This window comes from Gobius niger (genome assembly GCF_951799975.1).
Source record: "Gobius niger genome assembly, chromosome: 23".
Classification (NCBI taxonomy): Eukaryota; Metazoa; Chordata; class Actinopteri; order Gobiiformes; family Gobiidae; genus Gobius; species Gobius niger.
In genome coordinates, this window is record NC_136874.1 from 9408662 (window position 1) to 9434924 (window position 26263).

At 42.7% G+C, this 26263-nt stretch overlaps 5 protein-coding genes across 9 annotated transcripts in view; 3 read left to right on the forward strand and 2 right to left on the reverse strand.

Annotated features, from left to right (window-relative positions):
- nid2a (nidogen 2a (osteonidogen)) overlaps positions 1-10038 on the forward strand; it is a 32280-nt gene extending 22242 nt beyond the window's left edge. Inside the window, exons 26-46 of the mRNA XM_079581963.1 lie at positions 80-213; positions 291-396; positions 495-628; positions 700-939; positions 1021-1126; positions 1249-1382; positions 1461-1566; positions 1644-1777; positions 1853-2092; positions 2163-2268; positions 2372-2502; positions 2586-2691; positions 3440-3566; positions 3654-3754; positions 3946-4118; positions 4225-4354; positions 4514-4685; positions 7271-7428; positions 7521-7644; positions 7782-7894; positions 9431-10038. Of these exons, the coding sequence (XP_079438089.1) occupies positions 80-213; positions 291-396; positions 495-628; positions 700-939; positions 1021-1126; positions 1249-1382; positions 1461-1566; positions 1644-1777; positions 1853-2092; positions 2163-2268; positions 2372-2502; positions 2586-2691; positions 3440-3566; positions 3654-3754; positions 3946-4118; positions 4225-4354; positions 4514-4685; positions 7271-7428; positions 7521-7644; positions 7782-7894; positions 9431-9441 (2786 nt within the window). The 3' untranslated portion in view covers positions 9442-10038. The remainder of the gene's footprint in view (positions 1-79; positions 214-290; positions 397-494; positions 629-699; positions 940-1020; positions 1127-1248; positions 1383-1460; positions 1567-1643; positions 1778-1852; positions 2093-2162; positions 2269-2371; positions 2503-2585; positions 2692-3439; positions 3567-3653; positions 3755-3945; positions 4119-4224; positions 4355-4513; positions 4686-7270; positions 7429-7520; positions 7645-7781; positions 7895-9430) is intronic.
- A 208-nt stretch (positions 10039-10246) lies between these two features.
- Positions 10247-13369, reverse strand: rtraf (RNA transcription, translation and transport factor). 2 transcript variants are annotated; one of them, XM_079581640.1, is made up of 8 exons: positions 13215-13369; positions 12751-12875; positions 12555-12654; positions 12288-12372; positions 12119-12212; positions 11971-12039; positions 11853-11901; positions 10247-11017 (listed from the first exon to the last, which is right to left on the reverse strand). In XM_079581640.1, the coding sequence occupies exons 1-8, from the start codon at positions 13273-13275 to the stop codon at positions 10863-10865; spliced, it is 738 nt and encodes a 245-aa protein (XP_079437766.1). In that variant the 5' UTR covers positions 13276-13369; the 3' UTR covers positions 10247-10862. The 2 variants fall into 2 exon arrangements, with proteins under 2 accessions (XP_079437766.1, XP_079437767.1); XM_079581641.1 differs by having other exon boundaries at positions 10251-11017; positions 12119-12207; positions 12292-12372.
- A 620-nt stretch (positions 13370-13989) lies between these two features.
- On the reverse strand, positions 13990-15301 carry sap18 (Sin3A-associated protein). Its single transcript, XM_079581763.1, has 4 exons — positions 15119-15301; positions 14575-14684; positions 14370-14492; positions 13990-14283 (listed from the first exon to the last, which is right to left on the reverse strand). The coding sequence occupies exons 1-4, from the start codon at positions 15188-15190 to the stop codon at positions 14127-14129; spliced, it is 462 nt and encodes a 153-aa protein (XP_079437889.1). The 5' UTR covers positions 15191-15301; the 3' UTR covers positions 13990-14126.
- Positions 15302-16182: 881 nt separating this feature from the next.
- On the forward strand, positions 16183-18909 carry LOC306982075 (gap junction beta-2 protein-like). 3 transcript variants are annotated; one of them, XM_079581857.1, is made up of 6 exons: positions 16183-16317; positions 16917-17088; positions 17253-17405; positions 17482-17639; positions 18412-18616; positions 18721-18909. In XM_079581857.1, exons 2-6 carry the CDS (start codon positions 16918-16920, stop codon positions 18757-18759), a joined length of 726 nt encoding a protein of 241 aa, XP_079437983.1. In that variant the 5' UTR covers positions 16183-16317; position 16917; the 3' UTR covers positions 18760-18909. The 3 variants fall into 3 exon arrangements, with proteins under 3 accessions (XP_079437983.1, XP_079437982.1, XP_079437981.1); XM_079581856.1 differs by lacking the exon at positions 16183-16317 and adding an exon at positions 16525-16640; XM_079581855.1 differs by lacking the exon at positions 16183-16317 and adding an exon at positions 16739-16836.
- A 625-nt stretch (positions 18910-19534) lies between these two features.
- LOC306982063 (gap junction alpha-3 protein-like) lies at positions 19535-26229 on the forward strand. 2 transcript variants are annotated; one of them, XM_079581839.1, is made up of 6 exons: positions 19535-20061; positions 21607-21668; positions 21799-21883; positions 22081-22631; positions 22767-23594; positions 26011-26229. In XM_079581839.1, exons 3-6 carry the CDS (start codon positions 21815-21817, stop codon positions 26093-26095), a joined length of 1533 nt encoding a protein of 510 aa, XP_079437965.1. In that variant the 5' UTR covers positions 19535-20061; positions 21607-21668; positions 21799-21814; the 3' UTR covers positions 26096-26229. The 2 variants fall into 2 exon arrangements, with proteins under 2 accessions (XP_079437965.1, XP_079437966.1); XM_079581840.1 differs by lacking the exon at positions 26011-26229 and having other exon boundaries at positions 22767-25429.
- Positions 26230-26263: the final 34 nt, after the last annotated feature.

A 26263-nucleotide genomic window follows, 5' to 3' on the forward strand; every position in this document is an offset into this window, starting at 1 on the left:
GACACGGCTGAATTTATAGACAATATTTTAAAGCTTGTACTCATTTATGTGGCATTTCTTTGCTATGTTTCTAAAATAGTTGCACCAGAACGTCCCAAAACTCACTGTGAGCACCATAGAGACAGTGTCCAGACCACCGGTCCAGAGGGGTACCCCATACTAGGAGCTTATGTCCCGCAGTGTGACGCAAATGGAGCCTACCTCCCTCAACAGGTATGATATCCATGATAATTCCCATTGTATTGTAAATAAAAAAGGGTTTAATTATCATTCTGTGTGTGTATGTCCAGTGTCATGGATCGAATGGAAATTGCTGGTGTGTGGACAGCACGGGACAGGAGAGGCCAGGCACGAGGACAGAACCCGGCGCTCCGCAACGCAACTGCACTCATCTAGGTGCGATAGCCAAAAAGGAATCGCTGTAACATAAATATGCTGCTAAGAGTATGCTGCTCACATGTGTGACGTTATGAAACCTTTCGTACAATGTCCAGATGAACCGGTGCACTCCAAAACCCGATGTGAGCACCACAGAGACAGCGTCCAAACCACCAGTCCAGAGGGATATCCTATTATTGGACTCTATGTACCTCAATGCGACACGGATGGACAGTATTCAGCCCAGCAGGTAACATTCGTACATATTCCTGATTTTCCTGGGTACTGCTTGTCGCTGACCTTCCCTTGTTTCTGTTCTAGTGCCATGGCTCTGTTGGACATTGCTGGTGCGTGGACAGTACGGGGCAGGAGAGACCGGGCACCAGGACAGGACCGGGAACGCTCTCTGTGGACTGCACCAAACCGGATGAGCCAGTCCGTGCCAAAACTCACTGTGAGCACCATCGAGACAGTGTCCAGACCACCAGTCCAGAGGGGTATCCCACACTCGGAGCCTACGTCCCACAGTGTGATGCAAATGGACAGTACATACCTCTTCAGGTTAGTATTGAGAAAACCTTTTGAACTAGGCTTGTTAAGCTGAATTAACATTATTGTTTACATTTGTGTGGGCTTTTGCAGTGCCATGGGTCAACTGGACATTGTTGGTGTGTGGACCACTCAGGACAAGAGAAACCAGGGACAACGACACCTCCAGGTTCACCGCCAGTGGACTGTGACAGACCAGGTATAATGGAAACACTATAAAATGCACATAAGATGAATAAATGAATAAAACTACATAATATTCCATTTCCGTCTCGTCAGCCTGTTGATAATTGCACTTCTCTTATCTTATCTCTTATCCAGTTGGACCAACTCGCCCGAAAACTCACTGTGAGCACCACAGAGAGAGTGTCCAGGCCAGCGCTCCTGATGGTGTTCCTGCGCTGGGAGCCTATGTCCCGCAGTGTGATGAAAACGGACAATACGCATCTCAACAGGTAACGGGAAAGTGTTTGGAATGACCACTGCAGTTCTTGTTGACATCCTTCAATAAATCCTTGGTTTGTGTTCTATAGTGCCACGGCTCCACGGGACACTGCTGGTGCGTTGACAGCACGGGACAGGAGAGACCAGGCACAAGGAGTTCCCCCACAACCCTGAGAGTGGACTGCGACCGTCCAGGTACAAAATCATTTGAATATGACTTTCTTTTGTTTACACAGATCTTTATAATACATATCAATGTCATATAATTGCAGTTGAACCATCCCGCCCCAAAACACACTGCGAGCACCATAGAGACAGTGTCCACACCACAACTCCTGAGGGACATCCGGCGCCCGGAGCCTATGTCCCGCAGTGTGACGAAAACGGGCAGTACACACCTCAACAGGTAATAGCATAGTTTGTCAGACTGGATATTGGTTATGGATTTTATTACACGTCAGTTTTCATGCGTCTTTTTCAGTGTCACGGCTCCACTGGGCACTGCTGGTGTGTGGACAGCACGGGACAGGAGAGGCCAGGCACGAGGACGCCTCCCGGAACACCCTCCACGGACTGCTCCAAACCAGTTGAAGCCCAGCGCCCCAAAACTTACTGTGAGCACCATCGAGACAGCGTCCAGACCACTAGTCCAGAGGGGTATCCTATTGTGGGAGCCTATGTCCCTCAATGTGACACGGACGGACAGTACATACCTCAACAAGTAAGACGATAGCTGGGTTAAATTGTTGGAATGTGCTTGTCCACAAAACTGATGAAGTATGTGTGTGCAGTGCCATGGTTCCTCTGGACATTGCTGGTGCGTGGACAGTACGGGACAGGAAAGAGCCGGCTCTCGGACAGGCCCTGGCACTCCTCCCAAGGACTGCAGTCAGCCCGGTAAGAGACTGCTTATGCATTTTGTCACAGCTCTAGAAACATTTCCGCTCCGATGCACAAGTTTGTTTAAATCTCAGTAATTAAAACAACATTTTTACCCCAGATGAACCGGTGCGTCCCAAAACGCACTGCGAACACCACAGAGACAGCGTCCAGTCCAACACAGAGGGACGCCCCAGTGTCGGAGCTTTTATTCCTCAGTGTGATGCCAATGGACAATACCTTCCTCAACAGGTGTGTAAATACATGTGTGGTTAATGTACGACCTTTATAAACCTGTATAAACCTATATAATTGGATATCTTTTATATTTTTAGTGCCATGGGTCATCTGGACATTGCTGGTGTGTGGACATCAATGGGCGGGAGAGAGTAGGGACCAGAACTCCCCCAGGGACACCTGCCATAGACTGCAACAGACCAGGTTGAAACTTTATTTTTTATCGCAATATTCAAGACAGATTTCTCATCATGCCGCCATATTTGAAAAGTTTTATGAAAGATTGAGCCATATGCCACAATGTATCCCGTACAAAATGATTACTTGACTTACTTTTAAGATACCTGAGTCACTTTTTTAAGAAACCTAGTCTATCGAGGAAACATAAGATTAGCTGGATTGACGAATATGGGCTTGCTCAAATATAGCCATGACTTTGAAGTGCCTTGTTGCTGTTTCCCACCCTGGCCCTAAGCCACATGCTCTACTCCCGCTACTCCGTTAAATCTAGCCATAAATCGTGTTTATGATGGTCCAAACATCTGAAGAGGTCATTCTGTCGCCTGGCAACCCTCACCAATACAACACACGTCTCCCTCTGCCCAGCGGAGTGACAACATAGTGTTACGCCCACCCCACACATGCGGCGCAGACATAAACAGGACGTGTGCACGGCGATGTTAATCCTATACTGTCCACCTACAACTGCTTTGATGATTTCACCACTAGTTTGATATCATTCAAGAGGTTTTTTTTCTGCTCTTCTTTGTGCACGCTCCACAACCACACACGACTGGACAAACCCACAGTGTCTTTGATCACTGCTGCTGTTTGAAATGTATATGAGAAATTGCCACAAGTCGCATTCATTCCCTCATATCAGCAATTTGGAAATGTATTCAAAAAAGATTAAGAGCCAACAATGACGATGTCTTGTGAATTTTCTTCCCAGTGCCCGTCGCCCCAACCCTGCGCCCCGAGAGCGTGTGCGAGCGCTGGAGAGCCAGTTTGATCGAGCACTATGGCAAACCTGAGCCGAACCAATATCTGCCTCAGTGTGAAGCAGACGGACAGTTCCGGTATGTGTACTAACTCGATCCCATTGCAATGTACACAACTCCAACATGACAAACACACTTACCTTCTTGGGCTTTTCCGTCCCTAAGTCCTGTCCAGTGTTACGGAGAGACCACTTACTGCTGGTGTGTGGACCAAGATGGACGTGAGGTGCCCGGGACAAGATCACATGATGTTGTCAAACCCGCCTGTGAGTACTCGATGGTCTCAAACATATCATTTTCTGGTCAATTCCAAATACTATAGAGATTTACATACTCTACAGAGGGTTTGCGGTACCTGTTTAGACCCTTTCTCTAGTCATGATAGTACTACAACCAAATTCATTAACAAAACACTGACAGAATGAATAAAACCTAACTTTGACTGTTATCATCCCAGGCCTTCCCTCCGCGGCTCCTCCCACTGTGCGCCCCTTGCCCCGCCCAGATGTCACCCCTCCGCCGAATGCTGACGTCACGCTGCTGTACGCTCAGGGGCAGAAGATCGGAGCCCTGCCTTTGGTCGGCACAAGACTGGACGGCAACAGCTCCAAAACACTACTGACACTACATGTGAGAGCCTTGCGTATGAAATATGCAAACCTAAGATATTGTACTGTATTTTCCGGACTATAAGTCGCTCCAAAATACAGTACTTACGTTAATACTCGTGTTGCAGGGTTCTATAGTGGTGGGGATCGCCTATGACTGCAAGGAAAACCGTGTTTACTGGACTGATTTGTCTGCACGGACGATCAACCGAGCTTCCATGTTGTCTGGAGCTGAGCCTGAGATCCTCATAAGCGCAAGTAAGAACACACTCTCGCTGTTTTGGTTATAAACATTTCAAAATCTTTTATTGATGATTATTATAAGTGTGAATGTAAGTAGCACAGAGGTTGTGTCTGATTATATAGTGAAAAGATGCTTATAAGTTTGTAGAAGTAATTTTTTTAAATCTCTGTCAGATCTAGTGAGTCCCGAGGGGCTGGCCGTGGACTCCAAGCGCAGGCGCATGTTCTGGGTGGACTCGTCTCCAGACCTGATCGAAACCGCCAACCTGGACGGCACTGGGCGGCGGACACTGTTCGGCACAGACCTGGTCAACCCCAGAGCCATCATCGCGGTGCCGTCCACGGGGTAAACAAAACCCCCTCTCTACATCTGCTCTGGCTTTTTCGCTCCATTTCACTTGTTTAGACTCGAGTAACACGTTTCTTCCCAGCAATTTCTTGGCAGCGAAGTGTGCGAAAACAAACTTTGTCCAATTATGTGTAAATGATTTAAGTATTTCAGCCAGGCGGAAAGGACACACGCCTTACAGTACGCTTTTACATTACAGGACCACAGATGTTTAGCCCTATTAGCGTGCAATTTACAACCTGTATATGATATTTTCAAAGCTGTTGAGTCTGGTGTCTGAGCTTAAAGCGGCCATGTATAGCCAGACCATCATAAAACATGTAAAATGCATGTTTGAAAGTTGAGTATCCCCTTGTTGACACTTGTTTACGACTTCATCTTAAAGATCTCCGTAGCTAGAAAAACTGTATCAGATTTACTAGGGCTATTAATTATATAGCCACACACAAACACCGGGGCCCCGATCGGTCAGCGCTCCAAGAACCGCATCTGCTTTCCATCAGCGCGGCTAATCACATTATAAAAAAAGCGACGCGCACATGTGAAAACGCAAAAGTGGTCGATACAAATGATTAAACGAAGCGGCGATAACATGGATCATATAAGCTCTGAAGTGTGGGCCGCGTTATTGCCTTGACAGTTCGGAGTTTTTCTGTTTTTGCAGGCCAGGATTGTGTGTACTGTGTGTTTTTGACAGAAAGCCAAGTCCTAAAGGTAATTAGGCCTTTACACGAGCACACTAACAATGAACTGTTAAACGCTATGTAATTCTGAGCCTGCACATGTTCACAACAACCACACACATTATGGCAGTTTCTCCTGGCCGCTCCTTTCAGTGGGACTTGGATACTATTTTGTTTGTTTGTTTGTTTTTTCATGGTGTAAAACTATAGTAGATTGTAAGGTAATAAAAACTTGAGAGAGCCATGCAGCTATAGGCAATTAAACAGGCCGAGATCTAAGCATCACATTAAAATGGTACTCAAAAAGGCAATAACATTATGCTTGACTAAACCAAAGATGCTTGGTTCTCAAACTGTGGCGTGAGTACTCGCTCTTCATTTTTTGTTCAATTAGGATTTATAGTATTTATTTAATTTCTTTATTTAACCAGGAAAGTCCCACTGTGCCAACTCCACACAGAAAGGCCCCGTCCATTGGGGAATCGAACCTTCTTGAAACCGTGCCGCCCGTGATTGGTTGGTTCAGCTTAACCTCTTAATCCCCACCTGAACCGAGCAAATTTTTTACAGTTTGGCTTTACCCAAATCTAAAGCTTCTTGAAAAACGTGTGTCAAAATAGTGACCGAAACGTGAAGAAAATGAGGATGCAACAAAAAAGGGACAAAAACACAATTTAAAAGTTGCAAAAAAACGAAATAAAAACCACAAAACCACAAAAGAGAAAAAGAAAAGTGGCAAAAAGTCGATGAAAAAGAATGTAACAAAAGCGACGACAACAATGCAAGGAAAAGTTCCATTAAGATCAGTTTTGTCAGTCTTAGCATTCAAATATGGCGTTACACTGAAGCCTAAAGTCTGTAAGCGCCTGTCCGGAATATTTTAGATTTGGGTAAAGCCGAGCTAGAGAAAATGCACTTGTTAAAGGCAGGTGGTAAGGGGTTAAATAGATTACAAAAATTCAAAAGAAATAGTATTCATGTTTTTCTCCCCTGTTGTAATCTGTCAATGAAAACCAAATCTCTAAATTCGTGGTTGGGAGTATCTAGTTGTAAGATTAACCTATTGTGCATGTTTTGGGTTGATGTCGTAATCCAGAGAATCCTAAAGGAAGCACCCTTAACAAATTGCATTACAAGTCCAGCAACTTCTAAAGACTTAATGATGACAAGTTTCCCTTTGAACACTAGACATAATTATACATTTTAATTCAACTCATGAACTACCAAATCATTGTGGCTCAAGCATTCCTGTCCCGGGCCCAAAAAAAAAAACTCCACATACAATGAGATTCCAGCCCGTGTGTGTGGGTGCTTTGGCCCGACTTTGCCTTGGCCCGACAGCATCACACGCCCAGAGACAGTTGTATGTGTGCGGCTGATTGCTCATGTGGTGTGGATTACCTGTCGCTCCCCGAGGACCGTCCACATGTGCACCATCATCTCCACATGAAACACATATCGTACGGGCCACACGCACTCCCGCCCCGAGCCCCGACCATTCGCGCTTCTTCGAAAGCCCCGGCCCGAATCGCGGATTACATCTGCTGTACACCTTCTGTACCTACTTCATAACCTGTGCTCTATGCGAATGAAAAAGTGTAATGGGAGGAGGGTGAGGGGGGTTAAGGTCATGGGTCGCATGTTGCTCGTGGTAACCTGACCGTGACCTCATCAGCGCGAGACAGCTGGTCCCATGTGCTGCATGCTCTTGAACACGTTTGCGGTCCCTAATGTGGAAGTGTGCGGTTTTCCTGTTGTCTTTGTACATTAGAGTGAGCTGGGAACGTCCACCAAAACAAGTCACCTGGAGTTACTGAGACAAACTGGAGCTAAGCCATGTTTACAAACTGGCCTGGTTAAGATCTGCTGAGCATAGCCTGTTGTCTATATTGTCTGCAGGACTTTGTTCTGGACTGACTGGAACCGTGAAGCTCCAAAGATTGAGACCGCTTCAGTGGAGGGACAGAACCGGCGGGTGGTGGTTTCAGACGGTATCGGCCTCCCCAATGCTCTCACCTACGACACTTCCTCTGGGCAGGTGTGCTGGGCTGACGCAGGTAAACTCTTCTGTCTTTAGCGTATCATTGCTACATCTGCTGCAAGGCTTTTTGACATACAGCTTCTTCATCGTGTTCCTTCGTGTTTTTAGGTACAAAGCTTTTGGAGTGTATAAACCCAGACGGCTCAGGGCGCAAAGTGATCCATCCCAACCTCAACTACCCCTTCAGTATGGTCTACTACAGGCAACACTTCTATTACACCGACTGGAGGAGGTGGGCGACTGTTTTGAATAAAGATTTTAGCATTTCCAGACTTCAACATAATAAAATAGGGGTGTACGGAAAACCTCCTGAACCCACTGTATTGTACATGTTCACATTATGACACCCCTTTGATTTGCTCCGTGCAGGGATGGGGTGCTTGTAGTCAACAAAGAGACAAATAAATTGACAGATGAATATCTACCAGACCAGCGCTCTCATCTGTACGGAATCGCCATCGCCACAACCCAGTGTTTATCAGGTAAAACAATAAGAGTCAATTAGGGGCCGATAAAGAGAGGTTGACCTGTACTGCCCTCTGTTGGTTGATGTGTAAATTGTACTAATTGACCATTTTACTTTATTCGGACCAGTCTGTATTTGAATTTCACAACTACAGTTTTATTTTGCACCCATTGTGTCACGTCTCCTCTTCCGTCATGATGTCGGGATTAGCTTTTACAAACCCGACGCAGATGTGCAAAGCCGTTTGACAATGACACGAGAGCCAAGGTGCTCGTTTCGGGATTATCTTGTGTTTAGCGGGGCACTTTGTAGTTAAAAGGGGCGAGGTGGAGGGGGACATCTGCGGACTTCAACACATCACACGGAAAGCGCGGGAGAGCGGGGAGGGCCGCGTGCAGCTGTGTCATCTTGTGCAGCGCTAATACGCAAGAGGACGGCGGCGTAATTATTGTACTTGTGTGTGCGCGGCGGCTGGACGCGCGGCAAAGGGTCCCAGCTGTTTGATGGCAGCGGAGGTGATGAAACACTCTGCTCAGTTTTCCCTTCCCTTTTAAAACGTCCTCAAATTAACATACCCAGGAAAATGTCATGTGACTGAAAACGCATAAATTGTCAAATTGGCTGGTAATGACTCAAAAGGCGAATGCTTTCTAGTTAATATGCATCTATTTCAAACTATCGCAGCTGATCTGACTCCTGGGACGAAATGCCAGCTTCAAACTTCAAAGTTGTCAGTGAGTGGTGTAATTCCAGGTTTGATGACAGCTCCGAAACTCTAGCGTGTGGTGCGGCTTGTAAGAGGCTTAAAGGCTATTATTGCTGAACAAATGTTTGCTCAACACTTTTTAGAGTCTTTCCTCGACATGTCTAGAGTTTGATTGCAGGACAATGGTAAAGGGAAAGAGTGTGTTTAGATGCTTTCTACTTACTCCTGGAAACTGCAGTGGCGTTGTTTTCTCACAACCGGTCCATACTGTTGTTGTGTCCTTGGTTAAGACTCTTCAACTGTGTGCGGTGGTCAGAATTTTCCTAAAGAGTCTACAAAAACTGTCAAATTAATTAGTAGTGCATCTGCATAAGCATCCGCAGTTATTTCTTGAGCTAGTACCGTATTTTCCGGACTATAAGTCGCTCCGGAGTATAAGTCGCACCAGCCAGAAAGTGCATGATGAAGAAGAAAAAAACATATATAAGTCGCTCCGGAGTATAAGTCGCACCAGCCTTGGCAACTACCCGGGCATGGAGGCAGTAAGAGTGGCACGGTAAGTAAATGTCATTATACAACCGTACAGGAGTAGCAGATACTGGTACACAAGCCCAGAGTGCCCACTAGCGGCTGTCAGTGTGAAAATGAAAATGTTGATATCTATATCGCACCTGAGTATAAGTCGCACCCTCAGCCAAAGTATGAAAAAAAGTGTGACTTATCGTCCAGAAATTACGGTAATGATACTCCTAACACTATTACCACGACATCACCCCTTTCAATAATTCAGGACATTTGACCTGGACACACTTAAAGTAACCACTTCCTATCTTCTCTGTTTCGCAGGGAGCCACTAACGCTGGATTGACAGTTGATCCATTGGTGCTAATATAGTTCTCCTGGTGGAAGGGGCCGACCCGGCTCCTAGTGCAGCTCAGAAGGACACTTTGTAGGGAGCGAGGAGGCTTCCTTTGCCCACTTGACCGTCACAGCCGTTCGACAAACCCTCCAAATCTGAATCCACTCCCCCTTATTTTCCTTACCGAAGATATAAGTCCTGATAATTATGTTTTGTAAATTTGTTTTATACCTCAATTTTTTTTAGCTTTTTTTCTACTGTATTTTTGTACTTGAGTTGTTTTAGTTTTTATACCAATTACGGAAAGTGTTAAAAAAAAGTGTATTGACTTTTTTTCAGCGAGATAGGAGTGTACTATTGACGATGCAGTATGCCACACGTTTTAGACTGAATCTGAAAGTATGACCTGTGCAGTTCTATTGTCAGAACACTTTTAGCCCCAAAATAAGAATGAATTATTGTAAAGTGATATCCGATGGACAGATGGAACGTCGTTGCCTTGTGCCATTTCCCTGCACTGCTTTTATATTTCACACGGTTTGCCAAATTAAATACCAAATATTTTTCCAGATCTAACGTTTTTATAAGACGTGATATACAGTATTTATAACAATAAAATGTGATTTGGTAACTCTAAATGTTGCAGCTTTGATTTTTTTTTGCTGTAGTACTGTGTGTTTTACATTTTCATATTACAGTAATGCACTTTGCAATAGACTTATTTTATCAAAGCTCAATTTCCTCCTTTATTTTCCATTGTGGTTTTAAGGACAACCAAAATGACAAGTTCAGGCATGGTACTTTTTATTTACATGGAAATATCAACATACTTCCAATAGATTACAGTAAATTGTCTCACTTTCACAGTTCAGACATTTATTATTTTAGATGATTCAAACCAACAGAAACAGAAAAGTAATTGTAAAAGTTGTGCTAAAATGCGGGAAGAATTTCTATAATGTTTCATGTGTGATTTGTAGATGTGGACATAGCAGTGGCTGATGGTTTGCGCTTACCGTACATTTATTTTGTTAGTTTCATTGTCTATTTTAGACCTTGTTAAGTCCTCATTTGATTTTGATCTGGGCCTGTTGGTACTTGAAAGGTCAAATAGTTTATGGAGGTGGTACTTAGTGTTGAAAGTTGGAGAACCGCTACGATGGGGGAAACTTGGCACTGCAACTTAAATAGGATGGTATCAAAGACAAAATATATCATCATTGTAAACCAAGGCACAAACTATTTACAACTACCATGTACAGCCATAAATCACATTCATATTTGTAAACTGAAATTGCAGCTGTACAAAAAACAAAACAATTTGGCCTGAACAAAAAACGGGAGGCTTCAAGAAATTAAAAGTCTTATTCGTCTTTCAGTCCTTTTGCTCCATTATATATCCGCTTGAGCGCCTTGTTCTCATCTGCCCACTTTGCCCAGCCTGTGGTCGGTCTTGGGGTCGGCTATGATGGCCTGAACGGCGACTATGGCTTCATTGATCTTGGTCTGCAGCTCTCTCAGCTCCTCGATGTGCAGCAAGCGCAGGATTTGAGCCGCTTCGTTCAGAGTTGCATCTTGAAAATGTCAAATGGTAATATTAGTTTAGTTCTGGTGAAAACTAGGGATGCACCGATCAGATACTGGAAAAATACGATATCGGGTATCGACTACAAATATCCAATATTGAACCGATACCAGTTTTGGCTCTCAACACCTTAAAAACACCACCTAAATCTAAGTTAATATGGGCATGCTGTATATCATTTTAAAGCTAAGAACCTGGAGAATTCAGTTTAGTTTTAACCTCCGCAAATGTATTTTTGATCGGCGAGCTAGCAATAGCATGCTAAATGCTAACGAAAACTAATCATGGTTGGGTCAGAAACTATGATAGAAATACCTAAAGAAGCCTAATACAATTAAATAACCACTGCTGAAGCCAAGTGTTTGTATTTTAGTTTAAGAACTAATTGAGCTATATTTCTATTTCTTCGTGTGAGTTGTTTATATTAATGTAATATACCCAAGGATAATTAGTGTAGAAAAGTCCAGTGATCCATGTTTAATGTTCATCTATTAGTTTATCAATAGATATAATTGATTGGTAACATCATGACAATAAACTACATTACTGATCTTAAAATGGAGAAAAGAGTCAATTAATTTTTTCACTTAGAGAAAGCCACCTTACAGAGAGTCTCTTGGTATCGGTAAATATCGGATATCGGCAGACACTCAAACCCCAGTATCGGTATCTGTATCAGTAGCAAAAAAACTGGATTGGTGCAAACCCCAAAACTTCCTCTATTAAGTGGGCTTTAAAAAAAAAAAGAACATTTCATTTGGGTTCAAGCATCTAATTTTAATAGATTTATAAAAAGTATAATTGTTTTTTGTTTCAGCACTCACCTCCTGTGTCAAATCCTAGCATGTGTTTGTCCAAGGCTACAGGAATCCCCTAGAGAAGAAAAACAAATTGATGCATTGCTTAACTTGAAATAATTACAATCACTGTAGCTATATTTACCTCCTTGGTTTGGCTTGCTTTAGCTATAGCTTCTGGGGAAAGCCTCTCCTGAATCAGAATACGGATCGCCTGCCAATGTCAAACAAATCCCACATTCAACATGTGTTTTGGAGCACAAACGTGTAAAGATTCCGTTGAACTTACTTACCTTGAGCATAACCAAATAGTCATCATGGCGCTGAATCTTGAGGATGTTCGCCAGCGCGGTCACTCCGGCTTTGAAGTCCGGAGAGTTGCCTGAATCACCATAGGACGCAAAAAAGATGAAGTAAATACTGAGCGTAAGACATGTGTACTATATGCAGCCATGTTTCTACTCACTGTCCAGGTTAACCAAGGGGTCGGCTGGTTTGTCGCCGTTACTGTTGGACGCCAGCGGTTGCACGTTCTTGTACTTCTCCACTGAAGAGAAACACAAATGAAAGGTGTAAATGTGTAATTACAGCAGAATTGACTTAAACAGGGTTGTCAATTCTTGTTCACCATCTCCATCTAGTGGTCAACTGCATTATAACTTCACACACCCGTGCAAAATGAAAAGTGGCATGTTGTTTACTTTGTTTACTATGGCTTTGACTGCTTACCATTATCTCCATATTCGTATCTCACAGCCAAACCTAGGAGCCAGTCCACTGACTCCTGCCGCTCCTCGCCCGCAAATGGACAGTTCAAATCCTGCAAATACTACACACGCCAACAACATCAGGTTAGAAATATATTGGGGTGATCTAGTATAAAGAACAGTAAAACAAAAACATTGCCTAAAATTAATTCTGTAACCTTCTGGTAAGCTTTAGGCCATTCAGAGCTGGGGATGTTTCGCAGGTTTCCTCTCTCCTCGATCTTGTAATGTCTGATCTTTTGGTCTTCAAGCCAAACAATGCAGTTCCTAAACTGTGATTCATCTGTATGCAGGAAACAATGATAAAATAGATGTTGTCACACCCACAATATCAATATAATACACTTGACAGCTACAGCACATTGTGAGATAAGGAAAGTGATTTATTTTTGTTCATACATGTGTTTATATGCAAGGCACGTGTACTTAGTGCGAACCAGACAGCACAGAATGTAAATTCCCCACATACAAAGTGCAGATTCATTGAGACAACGAAAGCCTATTTTCGTGTGATCAACATTATGTTAGTGGAATGACAGCTAGTACTACGTGCCCCGGTATTAGCATTAGCCTATTTCCAGATTCCCAGGTTATAAAACAAGTAAAATCGTGTTTCGTGTACCTGTGCAATCGAATCCGCCGGGGTTGTGATAGTCTAATGCTGTTAGCTTCCTACGAAACATACTAAGCTTAATAACGTAGACAGAAACCCAAACTCGTGGCTAAACCTGATGCCTTTTTGGTAGCCCGTCTTTTGTGACAGTGCGCATGCGCGGTCCTGTCTTACTCTGTTTGCAGCCTGGTGCTACATTACTGCCCCCTACTGGCAATTAGGACAAACAGCGTTCTACTCCCTGTAAAACGTCTTTGAGTGTCCAAAAACAGCGCTATACAAGTATAAGTTTTATGTATTACCATTATTTACTTTATTAACTAAAATGTTTAATCAAAACAAATAAATAAATGACAACACTGAACCTGAAAATGACATACGTTTTTCTGTATTAGGTCAGGTTTTTTTTCCCTTCTACTAAATCGGATGCATCTTGCTTCATTTTAGTACCATCTGCTACATCTATAAGTGAAAAAAAAAAAAACTGGATCTGATTAAGGAAGCCCAATGTGTAGTGTAGTTATACCCCAATACAAAATCCAAGCGATTTGAACAGAATTTATAGGTTTGAGATAAAATTAAGAATCTTTTACTTTAAAACCCACTTGGACCTGGCATAAATATTATTTTTCCACAAACCATCCCTTAATAAAGTATCTCAGATGGTATAGTTGAGACCATAGGCAGGCAAAACTGTAATAACTCTCTCCTGACATTGGCATGACAGCCACTAAGTGCGCAGATTAATTTACCAGAGCCACAGTGACTAAAATAACAGCATAGCTCATACAAAAAAAGCACTTTTATTACGTGTCACATTGCATGGTACAAAATTAGGCAAAACCATCAAAAAACTAAACACAAATGTCTTCACTAAATTTAGGCTTGTGTTGAATTGTGGTGCACATGTTACATGATTATTTAGAATGGTCTCATGCGCGTGTTGAGAGGCGGGGCCCTGTTAGGAGGCGTGATCGCTATATCCAAATAGTCTCCAATCTGAAACCGCTGCGACTGCAAAGTCATGGAGTCATCAGCGCCTTTTCTGCCTGAAATGGTGGTGCCTATGTCTTTTAACCTGCAATGAGAACAAACACCACGTTTAAAGAGGACAGAATGTGAAAGTTCAGATTTAATTGAGTTGTTATCAAGTCAGCACTTTACCTGTATGCTTTGCCCCTGGGGTCTGGGAAGACAATTGCAAAGCTGAAGTGTGTCCCCTTTTTTCTGGCCTCTGGATAAACTTCTTTGACCAGGCTCGTCAGTTCCTTTAATGTAGCGTCCATCCTAAACAGAAACAATATTCAGACACTGTCAGCGCAGGGCTTAAGGTATGTTTTTGTACAACCTTTAATACGATTAGTCTCACCATGTGTAAATCTGCAGTTCACTGGAAGGCACATTTCCTCTTGCAAACTCATCTGCTCTGTGGTGTCTGCCATTGTTGGTGGTAAATACTCGAAGTAGAAGAGGGCAAGTCTAACATCAGAAACAAAGAAAAAATGCTCACATCAAAGATACAACAGTGGGGCAGTGGACAATTTTAATGTATACAAATCTACGATCCACATGACGACAGGCAGAATACAAAACTATATCTAAATTCCTGTTTGAAAAATGTATACATAAAACCGTATTTCTCTTTGATTAAAGGAAGATAAGAGACATGAGTTTTGTAGCGTTAGTAACACTGTCGTCCACTCGCTACAGCAATGAATGGGCCAAGCTACAGATGCTCAAAGGCACATTTTTTACGCTAAATTGTTTTTCTAGACAATTCAACAGTATATTGAGATATTCTCACACATCCCGAGCGCAGAAGTAAAACAATATAAAGTACACATTAGTATGGTATTATTTTTGATAGCATTTCAGCTAACGCTAGCATTGTGTAACCTCACAGTACACCCTACCTTCTCCCGGTCGATTGGTTTCTCCGGCTCCTTCTTGATTTCCTCCTGTGTGATGCGCGACTCAAGAGCCATGATTTTTAATTTGTAATGATTAAATCAAGCTACAGCCGCAAAAACCGAAGAGACAAATTTTCTATGGCTTCGATGCAGACATGCAACAAGAAGCCGGAACTAGCACAATTCCACTTCCGGTTGTAGACGACGCTCGTCCACCACTTGTGGTAAGATAGCGCCCTCTGGTTTTAGGAGGCGGTATTTGTGCATTCTTCAGCTACAAACAATATTACAAACATTTTAAAAGGTCTAGTGCCATAAAAATTATAGCAAATAAATACTATGTCACACGTAGAACTATTAATAAAACAAATAAATTAATGGTAAAACAAACCAACAAATTAGTAGGCTACATATTAAAGTACTATGCACAAATGATAAGCAAATCCCCTTCCACATGTTTTATTACTATCAGGTTGTTTTTTTGCAAACAAGTAGACTACTTCAAGTCAAGAGCTTGTCAACCTGCATGTTTGACACCCACGTATGTATTGTCTTGCAGCAGAACAGTAGGTCATTATGTCTTGATACTGATAACCATTCATCAATATGCATCCGGAAAAAGTGTTTTTCCACTACTGTCTTCTGTCACTCACTCACACCTACGACAAACTATGCTTGCAGACAAGATCAATCTTTCCCCGGAATAGCTGATTTTGCTCCCACTCCTCAACAAACATGGTCAGTGGGAGGATACAGAGCCCCACTGTTGTGCCCTCAGCTCCTGCCAAGCCTCTTTGGAGTCTGAAAAGGTTCCCTGCATTCAGTTACACTTCAAACAACAAAAGAACAGTGACAGGCCTTCACAATAAGCGCAGTGAAAGAATATTAGCAAAGTAAATTCTACAACTGTTGAACACATACAGAAACATAAACAATATCCTATAATCTTAAATCCAATATAATGAGCCTGGAATCAACTGCATTCCCTTGCATAGTGCCAAAAGACAATATAGATTATTTGTACTATCTCATTCTAAATTAATCGGGTTAAATGATAATGCCATTGAAGAATATGCTACATAACAACAAAAAGCTCCTCAGCTTTACTGGAGAGGGGAACACAGGAAATCTCCAGGTACAGTGGTGACATTGTGAAACTGTTGAACCTGAGCCACATCTTTGGATGCAAGGGAGACCGAAAGGTGAGTGGAGCACAAACATTTCTGAATGTTATAAAACTGTTTGCGATTCATTCTGGACCACTGAAAAAAATCTATTTTCATGAACCTTGTTGTATCAGTATTAGTGTTAGAAGTTTGTAGTCGGCTAGTAGTTGTAGAAGTAATTGTTTTTCTCATAATCTCAATCTAAGAGATCAATCTCTCAATCTAATTTCACTCTACCTGAGCCTGAGTATTGTCTGTGCACAAACAGCACCTACATATTTCTAGCACTGTTTGCCGAATTATCTGAGAGTGGATTGTGGTCGTGTGGGAGAGCGCAGTGTAATTTTACTCTGGTCGGGGTAAGTCCAGTACAGTTGGTGGTGGGTAGAAGGTTCGACAGTTCACATGAATGCCCTCTCTCTTCCTCCACATTTCATTCTTTGTCTTCCTTTTTGCCGCTTCCCTTCATGCTTTCGCTCCATCCTCGTGGTTGTAGCTACTGAATGTCTGCAACACATCAGACTTTTGCCATCAAGAACTTCCCAGCGGAGCTATGTACCTGCACATTTACGGCAAAACCTTCCCTCTCTTGGAAATGTCTTTGATTCTACTGACCCCTTGTTGTGTGCTTGTAGGATGTCCTGGCCGGCTCTGTACACTCAGTTAGTGGGGGCCAACCGTCACTCCACCAGCCTGGGTAAAATCTGGCTCTCAGTCCTCTTCATTTTCAGAGTTATGGTGCTGATGGTAGCAGCCGAAAGCGTGTGGGGAGATGAGCAGGCGGACTTCACATGCAACACACTTCAGGTAAAGAAATGAGCAAATATTCATTATAATGACTAACCATATCAGAATAGAGAAAATATCACATCTGTAAACAAGTGTCAGCTTTGGAGACTTTTCCCAGTTTCTTGTATTATGTAATTTTCACTATATTTGACCTACCCTTGTTTCTGTTATATGTTTTCTAGCCCGGTTGTGAGAATGTCTGTTATGACCAGTTCTTTCCCGTGTCGCACATTCGCCTCTGGTGCCTCCAGCTCCTGTTTGTGTCCACTCCCACACTTCTAATTGCAATGCACGTGGCCTATAGGAACCACAGAGACAAAAAGAGGCTGTTACAGGTAAATATGTGCACAGTCATTTCCCATTTACACAACACATGTCTCTTTTGACACAATCGTTTTCAACTTCGTCCAGGCTTCGAGGAGAGCTGCTTTCCTGTCGAGCAAGAGTCAACTAGAGCAAGAAGAAGAGTTGGAGAGCTTAAAAAAGAGAAAACTTCCAATAGCAGGGTCCTTCTGGTGGACGTATGCATTTAGTATCCTGTGCAGGCTGCTGTTTGAAGGAGGTTTCATGTAAGACTATTTTTCTATTTATATACAGTAATAATGAATATATGAATTACATGCATCAAAGCATTCTGCAGATGTAAACCAGGAAAATGTAGGTAGAGCTGTGGAAGCACATTTCCCCTCACATGAGATGGGCAAAGTAAAGGAGCCATAGTTCCTGAATGAGAAAAGGATCAGGACTTTAGGACCACCATTATCAAATAGAAACTGTTGGACTAAGGCCAATATAGGTCTGGTATTATTTTTCTCATCATCACAGTATCAAGTTAGTGAATTAATTGTACTACTACTTGCTTACAATAGGCTATACATGTTCCTATGCTGCAGTGCTGTTAAAGGTGCATTATGCAACTTTTTATGTGGAAAAAAAAGTTGATATTTGTGAGTATTTGATCTTGTAGTGACTCAGTGGCTGTATGAGTGGTCAGCATGGCGCCTTTACTTTCCGTCACAGTGGTCTCTAGGACATTCCAGGATCAATTGTTTGGGAGGTTTTCACTGCTGAAGGACCCTCCCACCAGAAAACCTACAAACTGGAGCGCTGAAGAGACCACGAGATCGAAAGTAAAGGCGCCATGCTGACCACTCTTGCAGCCGTGGAGTCACGACAAGATCAAATACTCACAAATGTCAACTTCTTTTCCCCACGTAAAAAGTTGCATAATGCACCTTTAACCTTTGAAATTATTGCCATGGCCACTTTTGGTAGGCCAGATGAGCCATTCCAGTAGGATAAGAAATAAATAAATATAATAATTCTACTTTTGGCTGACAGGTATGTGCTGTACGTGTTGTATGACGGTTTTCGAATGCCCCGGCTGGTAAGGTGCGACCAGTGGCCCTGTCCCAACCTGGTGGACTGCTTTGTGTCCCGTCCCACTGAAAAGACAGTCTTCACCGTCTTCATGGCCACGGCATCTTCTCTCTGCATGGTTCTCAACATGGCCGAGCTCACCTACCTGATTGCCAAGAGTATCCAGGTATCTGAAGGTTTACACTTTACAGGCCTATACGCAACTTCATTGAATATCCTATGATTATAACGAGCATATAAGTAATAAAGTTTCTACATTTATTTTTACAGAACACTTTGTGGCGAGAGTCTACAGAGATCGAACAGTGATAAAATGCTCAACAAAGCCAACCAGGCTAAAACCCTAAAACACGGGGTGACGTTGCTTGTAGGCTCGTGATCTGCTTTGCTACAATGTTGGCTAACTAGGCTACATTGTTTCGCGTGGAATCAATAATTCAAAATTAAATCAAATGTTTTAGACCACACGTTTTGCATTGATCAGAATGTAAATTTTTTAGTTGTCAATAGATTATTAAAGTCTCTGTGTGCCACCGACGCATTAGCACTGTTTTGTCGCCCTCTCCTGGTCATGATGCGTGACTACAGCAATGGTTCAAGGTAAAGCGGACTTCCAAAAATGATTGGCAGACCTTTTATTGATGATCCAATTTGAGCTGCATGGTGTTTTCAGATAAGTATTGATATATATAATGTCTAATATGCCATGATTTTGTCAAAGCATTTGCTCGTGTTCATTTCTTTTGCTCAGCCGATCTATCTTAAAGATCTAATGATCATGCCCTTTATCATCACTTTCTGTTGGGCTATAGGCCTATTCTGTTGGCAATTTGTGAAATAACCGCCACTATTGCATCACCTGGAACTACAGCTTTACCTCAATGTGATGCAACTTTACATGCATCCACAATTAGTAACATATCCCGAGACTTAAAGGCTTCTATACCACAGCCTATTCAGTGTCTTAGGCCCATCGTTTACTGTCGATACAATCGTTTTAATCTACCCCTTTGAAAAATAGGACTCATGTTGGAATTGCGGCCAAAATGATAATATACAAATACACAAATGCTACAAACGTTTAATGAACGAACTGGCTGTTCATTCCAGGTTGAACCCAACACAAAGTAAAGTGACAAATAGCCACTTGTTTGGACGTAAGTTTACTAAGTTTGGTGAGGCCTATTGCCTTTTTCTTTCATTTGATTGTGATTATGCTGTTATGCTCCACACAGCCTGGTCTGTCCTGTAACTGTGCCCATGCCCAAAAACGCCCTTGTGCGCCCCCTCCCCTCTGAGCACCCCCTCGCGCGCCCCACGCACGGGACTGTAGTGTGTGACAGTGGCGGTTGGCCTTGGCCACGGGGGACGCAGCCGCTGCGCTTCGCCTTCGCGGGACAGGATCCACTCGCGCCCCTAACGACAGAGCAGGCTCGGTCTGTTCCTCTATCTCTCTGTGACTGTTTTTTCTGTCTCTCTCCCGGGCCTCTCCATCCAACCCCACCTGTTGCTGCCCGGCCGCTCCGAGCCCAGCCGTGGTCCGCAGAGGCCCAAGAGGTTTGGAGGAGAGCAGAAGGCGCTGCGGGGAGGGAGACGTGTTCAGAGGAGAGGGTAAGAGGTGATGCTGACGGATGCTGTGGGTTCAAGTGGGAGGGAAGAGGAGGGATTATCATCTTCCACCTGCGGGATTAGAGGCTCCTCGTGCGCTTCATTCATCTCTTTTTTTACGCACACGCTTAGTGTGCGTAAAAATCTCATCTATTGAGCCATAGATTATCAAGAACACAATTGAGAGGAATTATGGTTTTACCTTTAGCTGTGTATACTATGCGTTTAACCACCTAATAGGCCAACTTATCTAAATGCAGAAGAAAAATAGTAATTATAAGTAAAGCCAGATAGTTTTTATTTTAGGCTGCTCAAAATGTTGGAATAGATATTATATCTGTTCTTTAAAACTGTTTAGACAAATGTAGACACATGTTTTATATCATTTTAAAGGTTTGTTTTTTGTGTGTAATTTCCATGAAGTTAGTCATTGGAATAATGTGTTACAGAAAAGGACAGTCACATTACCAATGTGCAATGCATTGATTTGCACATATTTATTTGGCCTTTTGTGGCTCTTGTTAGTCTACACTAAAGCTTGGTTTAGGGTCAGGTTTACCATGTGGTGTACAGTTGGACTGATGTGGAACTGTTTTATTTATACACACTTGGATTGTTTTAGATCCAATTTATACACTTTGCATTGGTTGGTATTTCATTGCATTTAATTGCCATATACTGTTTGCACATTGTAAATGTTTTTTTCAAAGCAAATGGCTGGCCAAGAGTTAACTGTTGTGGCTGTTTTAGCACAAAGGCCAGTGATCCATCAAAAGCACACTGCAGCCAGGACAATGTCCATCCAGCAGCTTCTCTATTGTCTCTGCTGACAGATGGTATTTCATCACGTCAACACATCATGTACATGTACACATACCTCAGGTAGAAAAGAGCTCTAATTTAGGGACTGTTTGGGATTACTTTGGTTTACACCATTTCCTGAGAACTCATCACAAGTAATAGTTGTTATTACTGTTGTTTGGTTAAATCTGTAACTGTAACTAACTGTTCTTTTTGCAATAACTGTTCAAATCTCCTCATTGCAGGGTCACGGCTGCACCTGGTGCTGTTTATTTATAACATACAACATCATATTTGCTTCAATAATAATGCCTGTAATAATGGCTCTGCTCACTTTGGTTGAGCATTGTACTGTACTGTATGTGTATGTGTGAGCGTGTGTGTGTGCGTGTGTGTGTGTGTGTGTGTGCGTGTGTGGACGTATCAGTCAATCCCAGCAAACATTTGCCCTCCTCAGCATTCCTGGGATGTGATGAGTGCAGCATTCAACAGGGACAACCTGTTATCCACGCTTTCACTTCCCACAGATGGCCTGCCATTGTCTCAGTGTCCAGCCAGGCCTGCAGCAGCCTCACAAATGCCACTACACACAAATGCATGTATGTCTGGAGGGATAATGTTGGAAGCACACTGTGTGTGGCTGGGATTAATTCAGTATCAAATGTTATAGTGTCTACAATAAGAATTACAATAAAGAAGTTGGCCTCATCGATGAAGCTGACAGGAGCATCTTTTGTGTCATTGCAGGTACTATTTTGTTCCTGATTTATGGTCGATGGATTTATCACTGACAAAACAACATATATTTAGTAAGTTTGCTTGATGTTCTTGGACCATGGGCAATGCTCGGCCATGTGGGACCAGTTGTTTAAATGTTTACAAAAAGCTGCCCACTTCATTATCATCTGATATCACGTTCCCTACTGTCTCTTTTTGCAGGTTAGAAAAGTAAAGCATGGGTGACTGGAGCTTTCTGGGGCGGCTGCTGGAGAATGCTCAAGAACACTCCACTGTGATTGGAAAGGTGTGTCTATGTGAAATAACACATCAGCTTTAAGGTTACATGTGTAAAATGGATGGAAGTCTGTCTTAGACTACTATGGGATATTTACTGTACATGCATGTGTCTTATGGATGTTCACTATTCATTAGTCTTCCCCATTGACCCATCAAAATAAACAAGCTGAATGACAATAATAGTTTCTCTTCTTTCTGTCACAGGTTTGGTTGACGGTCCTCTTCATCTTCCGTATCCTGGTGCTGGGAGCAGCAGCGGAGGAGGTGTGGGGTGATGAGCAGTCGGACTTTACCTGTAACACGCAGCAGCCTGGCTGTGAGAACGTCTGTTATGATGAGGCCTTCCCCATCTCCCACATCCGCTTTTGGGTGCTGCAGATCATCTTTGTGTCCACACCCACGCTCATATACCTGGGCCACGTGCTGCACATTGTCCGCATGGAGGAGAAAAGGAGAGAGAGGGAAGAAGAGCTTCGAAAGTCCGGCCGACACTTGGAGGACCATGACCCGCTTTATCACAACGGAGTGGGGGACGGAGGGGGCAAAAAGGAGAAGCCTCCAATCAGAGACGAGCATGGAAAGATCCGTATACGAGGAGCTCTGCTCAGGACCTACATCTTTAACATCATCTTCAAAACTCTGTTTGAGGTGGGCTTCATCCTGGGACAGTACTTCCTCTACGGCTTTCACCTGAAACCACTGTATAAGTGTCGCCGCTGGCCCTGTCCCAACACTGTGGACTGCTTCATCTCCAGGTCAGAAAGTAACATTTTTAATCACTATCATATAGTGATGACCACTTACAGACCTGTTCGGTTTGGTATTATTTACTGTTTGTGTTTTGTTTTTTTACAAATGGTATAAGTCTTTTTCTGTTGTTTTTCTCTTAGGCCGACAGAAAAGACGATATTTATTATCTTCATGTTAGTGGTGGCCTGTGTTTCCCTGGTCCTCAATCTACTGGAGATCTACCACTTGGGCTGGAAGAAGGTCAAACAGGGGGTTACCAATGAATTCTCACCCAACTCGGAGTCGCTGCTGCCGGGTTCAGATGCCCGTGGGGACGCAGTCACCATCACTGAGCAGAGCTCACCTCCAGTGCTTGACTGTTTGCCTACATACACCAGTGTTAGTGAGGTGAATGGTGCCCCGGCTGAGGGCGGCACATACAGTCCAAGTGAAGTGCCTACGGTGATCCCCTTAAATCCAAATCTGACAGCCCATGTCCCGCTGAAGGCAGAAGGGGACCACATGGTGCAAGAGGCTATATCCAGTCCGTTATATGAGAAAGCGAGCATTGGGAGCCAAAGTCAAATAGCTGCAATGGAGCAGAACTGGAGCAACATGGCACTGGAGCTCCAGTCTTCTGATGGAAAAAACTCCCCCAGCTCTGATCGCCCCCCTGCCCCATCCCCTCCCAGCTCAGCCTCCTCCTCCTCTGCTCGGCAGGAGATGACCCCTCCACATCCAGAGGATGTGTTGTCCTCTTTTCCCACACTGCCCCGTGACACCCCCCTCAATCTTATTGCACCCAAGGAGGAGGAAGATTGTGAAGAGAGTCCTGGGCCGTCAACACCAATCGGCCCACTACATGACGACTTCACCATAGTCACCAAAGCAGAGATGCACCAGCCTCCGACTGCCTTCCTGTCAGACCTCCAGAGGCCCAATCGAGCCAGCAAGCCCAGTGTCCGCGCTCGCCCAGATGACCTGGCAGTGTAGCTAAACACACTACACACCACACCAGTGCAGTTTGACAAACATCACAGGCCACAGAGTCAGCTCTATCTCTTAAAGGTGCAGTGTGTAGCTTTTAAGGAGCTCTATGAGCTAAACTGAATGTAACATAATCTCGTGTTTAATAGTTTAAAACCTCACCAAACTGCAATACAACTGCTGTGCATGTTGGTCAGACACAGCATATTGGTCAAGGAGAAGAACAATGGACTCATACGTAAATACCCGTCTAAAACAGTGCTTAATCACATTAATAATAGCTATTGTTATGGAATCTGGCCATGTCAATGTAACCCTGATTGACCGGTGGTTTACTGCAAACTTTAGCTACATTAGCTAATACTAGTTAGCCACATAATTTAATGTGGAAAATGTGGTAATCATACTACACAGTGCACCTTTAAAAATTAGACAAAATGCAACATAATTTTATGATTATTATTCTCATTGGCTTTGTTTGTACAAACTTGATCTCCAACATGGCTTCTACTAGTATGACTGTCTACTAACCTGAACATGCTCTCACTTCTCTAAGAGAAGTTTAGAGAACCATGAAATGGAGAATGCATACATATTATTGCCTACACAATAGAGGTATGAGTAAGGAAACTGTAGCGGTTTTGATGGTGATGGTTGGTAATTCGTGTGGGAACTTAAGGCAGAGAAACTATATTCTTTTAATTTCTTCTTTTCCCCTGTTTTTTGCTGGAGGACTGTCGGCGATAGGTTTGCACTTTTGTTTCTTTAATTTTCTTTTTCTTGTGAGGTGTTGGCAGAGGTACGTGTCAGTATTTGTCTCTATGTCAGTGTTTCAGCCTGTAGCTTCAATGAAGAGAGGGATGTAGCTCGGTAGTTCACATGTAGAAGTAGATAGGAGACTTGTATGAGGCAGTCCCACCCTGAGGCCTGGTCCATAGGCTCCACAGGCTGTGTGCACATGCACTGTTTTTATCGTTTTTAGAAAAATACACTTCTGTAGTTCATCAGGGGCATCTATATGAGTCTATAAATATGTAAATAAAGTAGCATTTATAGGCTACACAGGATGTGTACACAGCACCTTCTGTTTTTAAAGTTGTTTCTGATCCACTTGCAACAATTTGGAGCCTGTGACAAAGGCGCCACACGTCACTTTATATAAATTGAACAAAAATCCCATTGCAGATCTCTTCTGGTGCTTGTGTTTGCAGTGTGTTTCTGGACCGTCAAGTTAACCCTCGCTGTTCTGTAAAACCAAGTTAATTTAAAGGTTAGCTGTAGATTTTAGGTTTTCTTTGGGAATAGATCAGCACAGCACAATGTGAATAAGTATTTGGTCTTACTCAGTATTGTGATTTCCCCTTTAATTCCTGCCAAAAGTTTACAAAAGGCTTTTGTAGGTGCTTTGCCTCACAATAATTCCCCGCGGCTCTTATTTACGATGGCTAAGTGTAGGGAGCAAACAGGAACAGAGACAACAAAGGAGTGCTTTGGGGTGAAATTAGTTTCGTACATCGTTATGTTTCTTGCTAGGCTTACATTTTGTTTTGTATTGCTACTTGAAAAAAGTATTCAATTGTTTGATATGGTTGAAAAATACATGAAAAATTAAACTTAACATTTTAGAAAAAAATTTGATTATTTTTATAAATTGCATTGCTATTATCTGATTGATAAGGGCATACATCTGATTGTATGTGGTCTTTAAATGTTGAATAGTAGCCCATGTTGATAACTCAGTAACTGCACACAGGACTGGGATGGTACTTAGTACCAAATTTCTTCCACAGATATCTTACATTGACCATTAGCAGTGCACTTATTACAGTTTTCATTTTAAAAGGTTTTAAAACCTAAAATACAAAGTTTTTTTCTTCATTAACTAAACTATACACAAAATATACTGCTCGCTCACTTGTCAGATGTTTACAGACAGAAAGATCTCAGTTATTCAACCAAAGATTGCAAACCAAACGCCAATGAGATTAAAGAAAAAGACAGCACTTTCTGTGGAACACACTATAGCAATACTGCTGACAGCAACTATGCAAACTGCTCTGGACAAGCTTTAAGAGGGCGAACCAAGATTTTTACCTAAAAGACACTATGTTGAATTTTGTCACTGAAAGATTGTAAAACAAGGCTTATTTATTTATATTGCTGAAATGTTTTTCATAACCTTGTTGTTCCGCACTGTTCATAGTATATTTAATATGTAGATAAAGATTTGCACAGGTAGGTAGTTAGACCACTAAAATTATGCTATAAATAGAAAAGAGCAAATAACAAAGGGTGTCCTGGGAGGATGCATATTAACATATTTGTTTATTTATGGGAGAAGTGCTACCGATGCTGGACTTGAACTGGATATTGACTCGAAAGTGACTGTTTTTTTCTGTCCTTAATATGGGTTTTTAGATTTTTGGCCCCGACTTTTTCACCATGGATGTGCCTTGCATCAAAAACTCCCCCGATGGAAAACAGCTGTTGTGTATCAGACTGATGGGATTTTCATGGTTCTCCCAACAAGCGATAGGACAAACCCCAATGTATTCACAAGAGGAATGCTTTGACTCCCATTGTAAAATGTCTCTGAACAGAAGTGCCTTGTGTCTGAGCTTTGTGTTAAAGAACATGTTGATGTAAATGTCAATTTACCTCAGATGTTTAC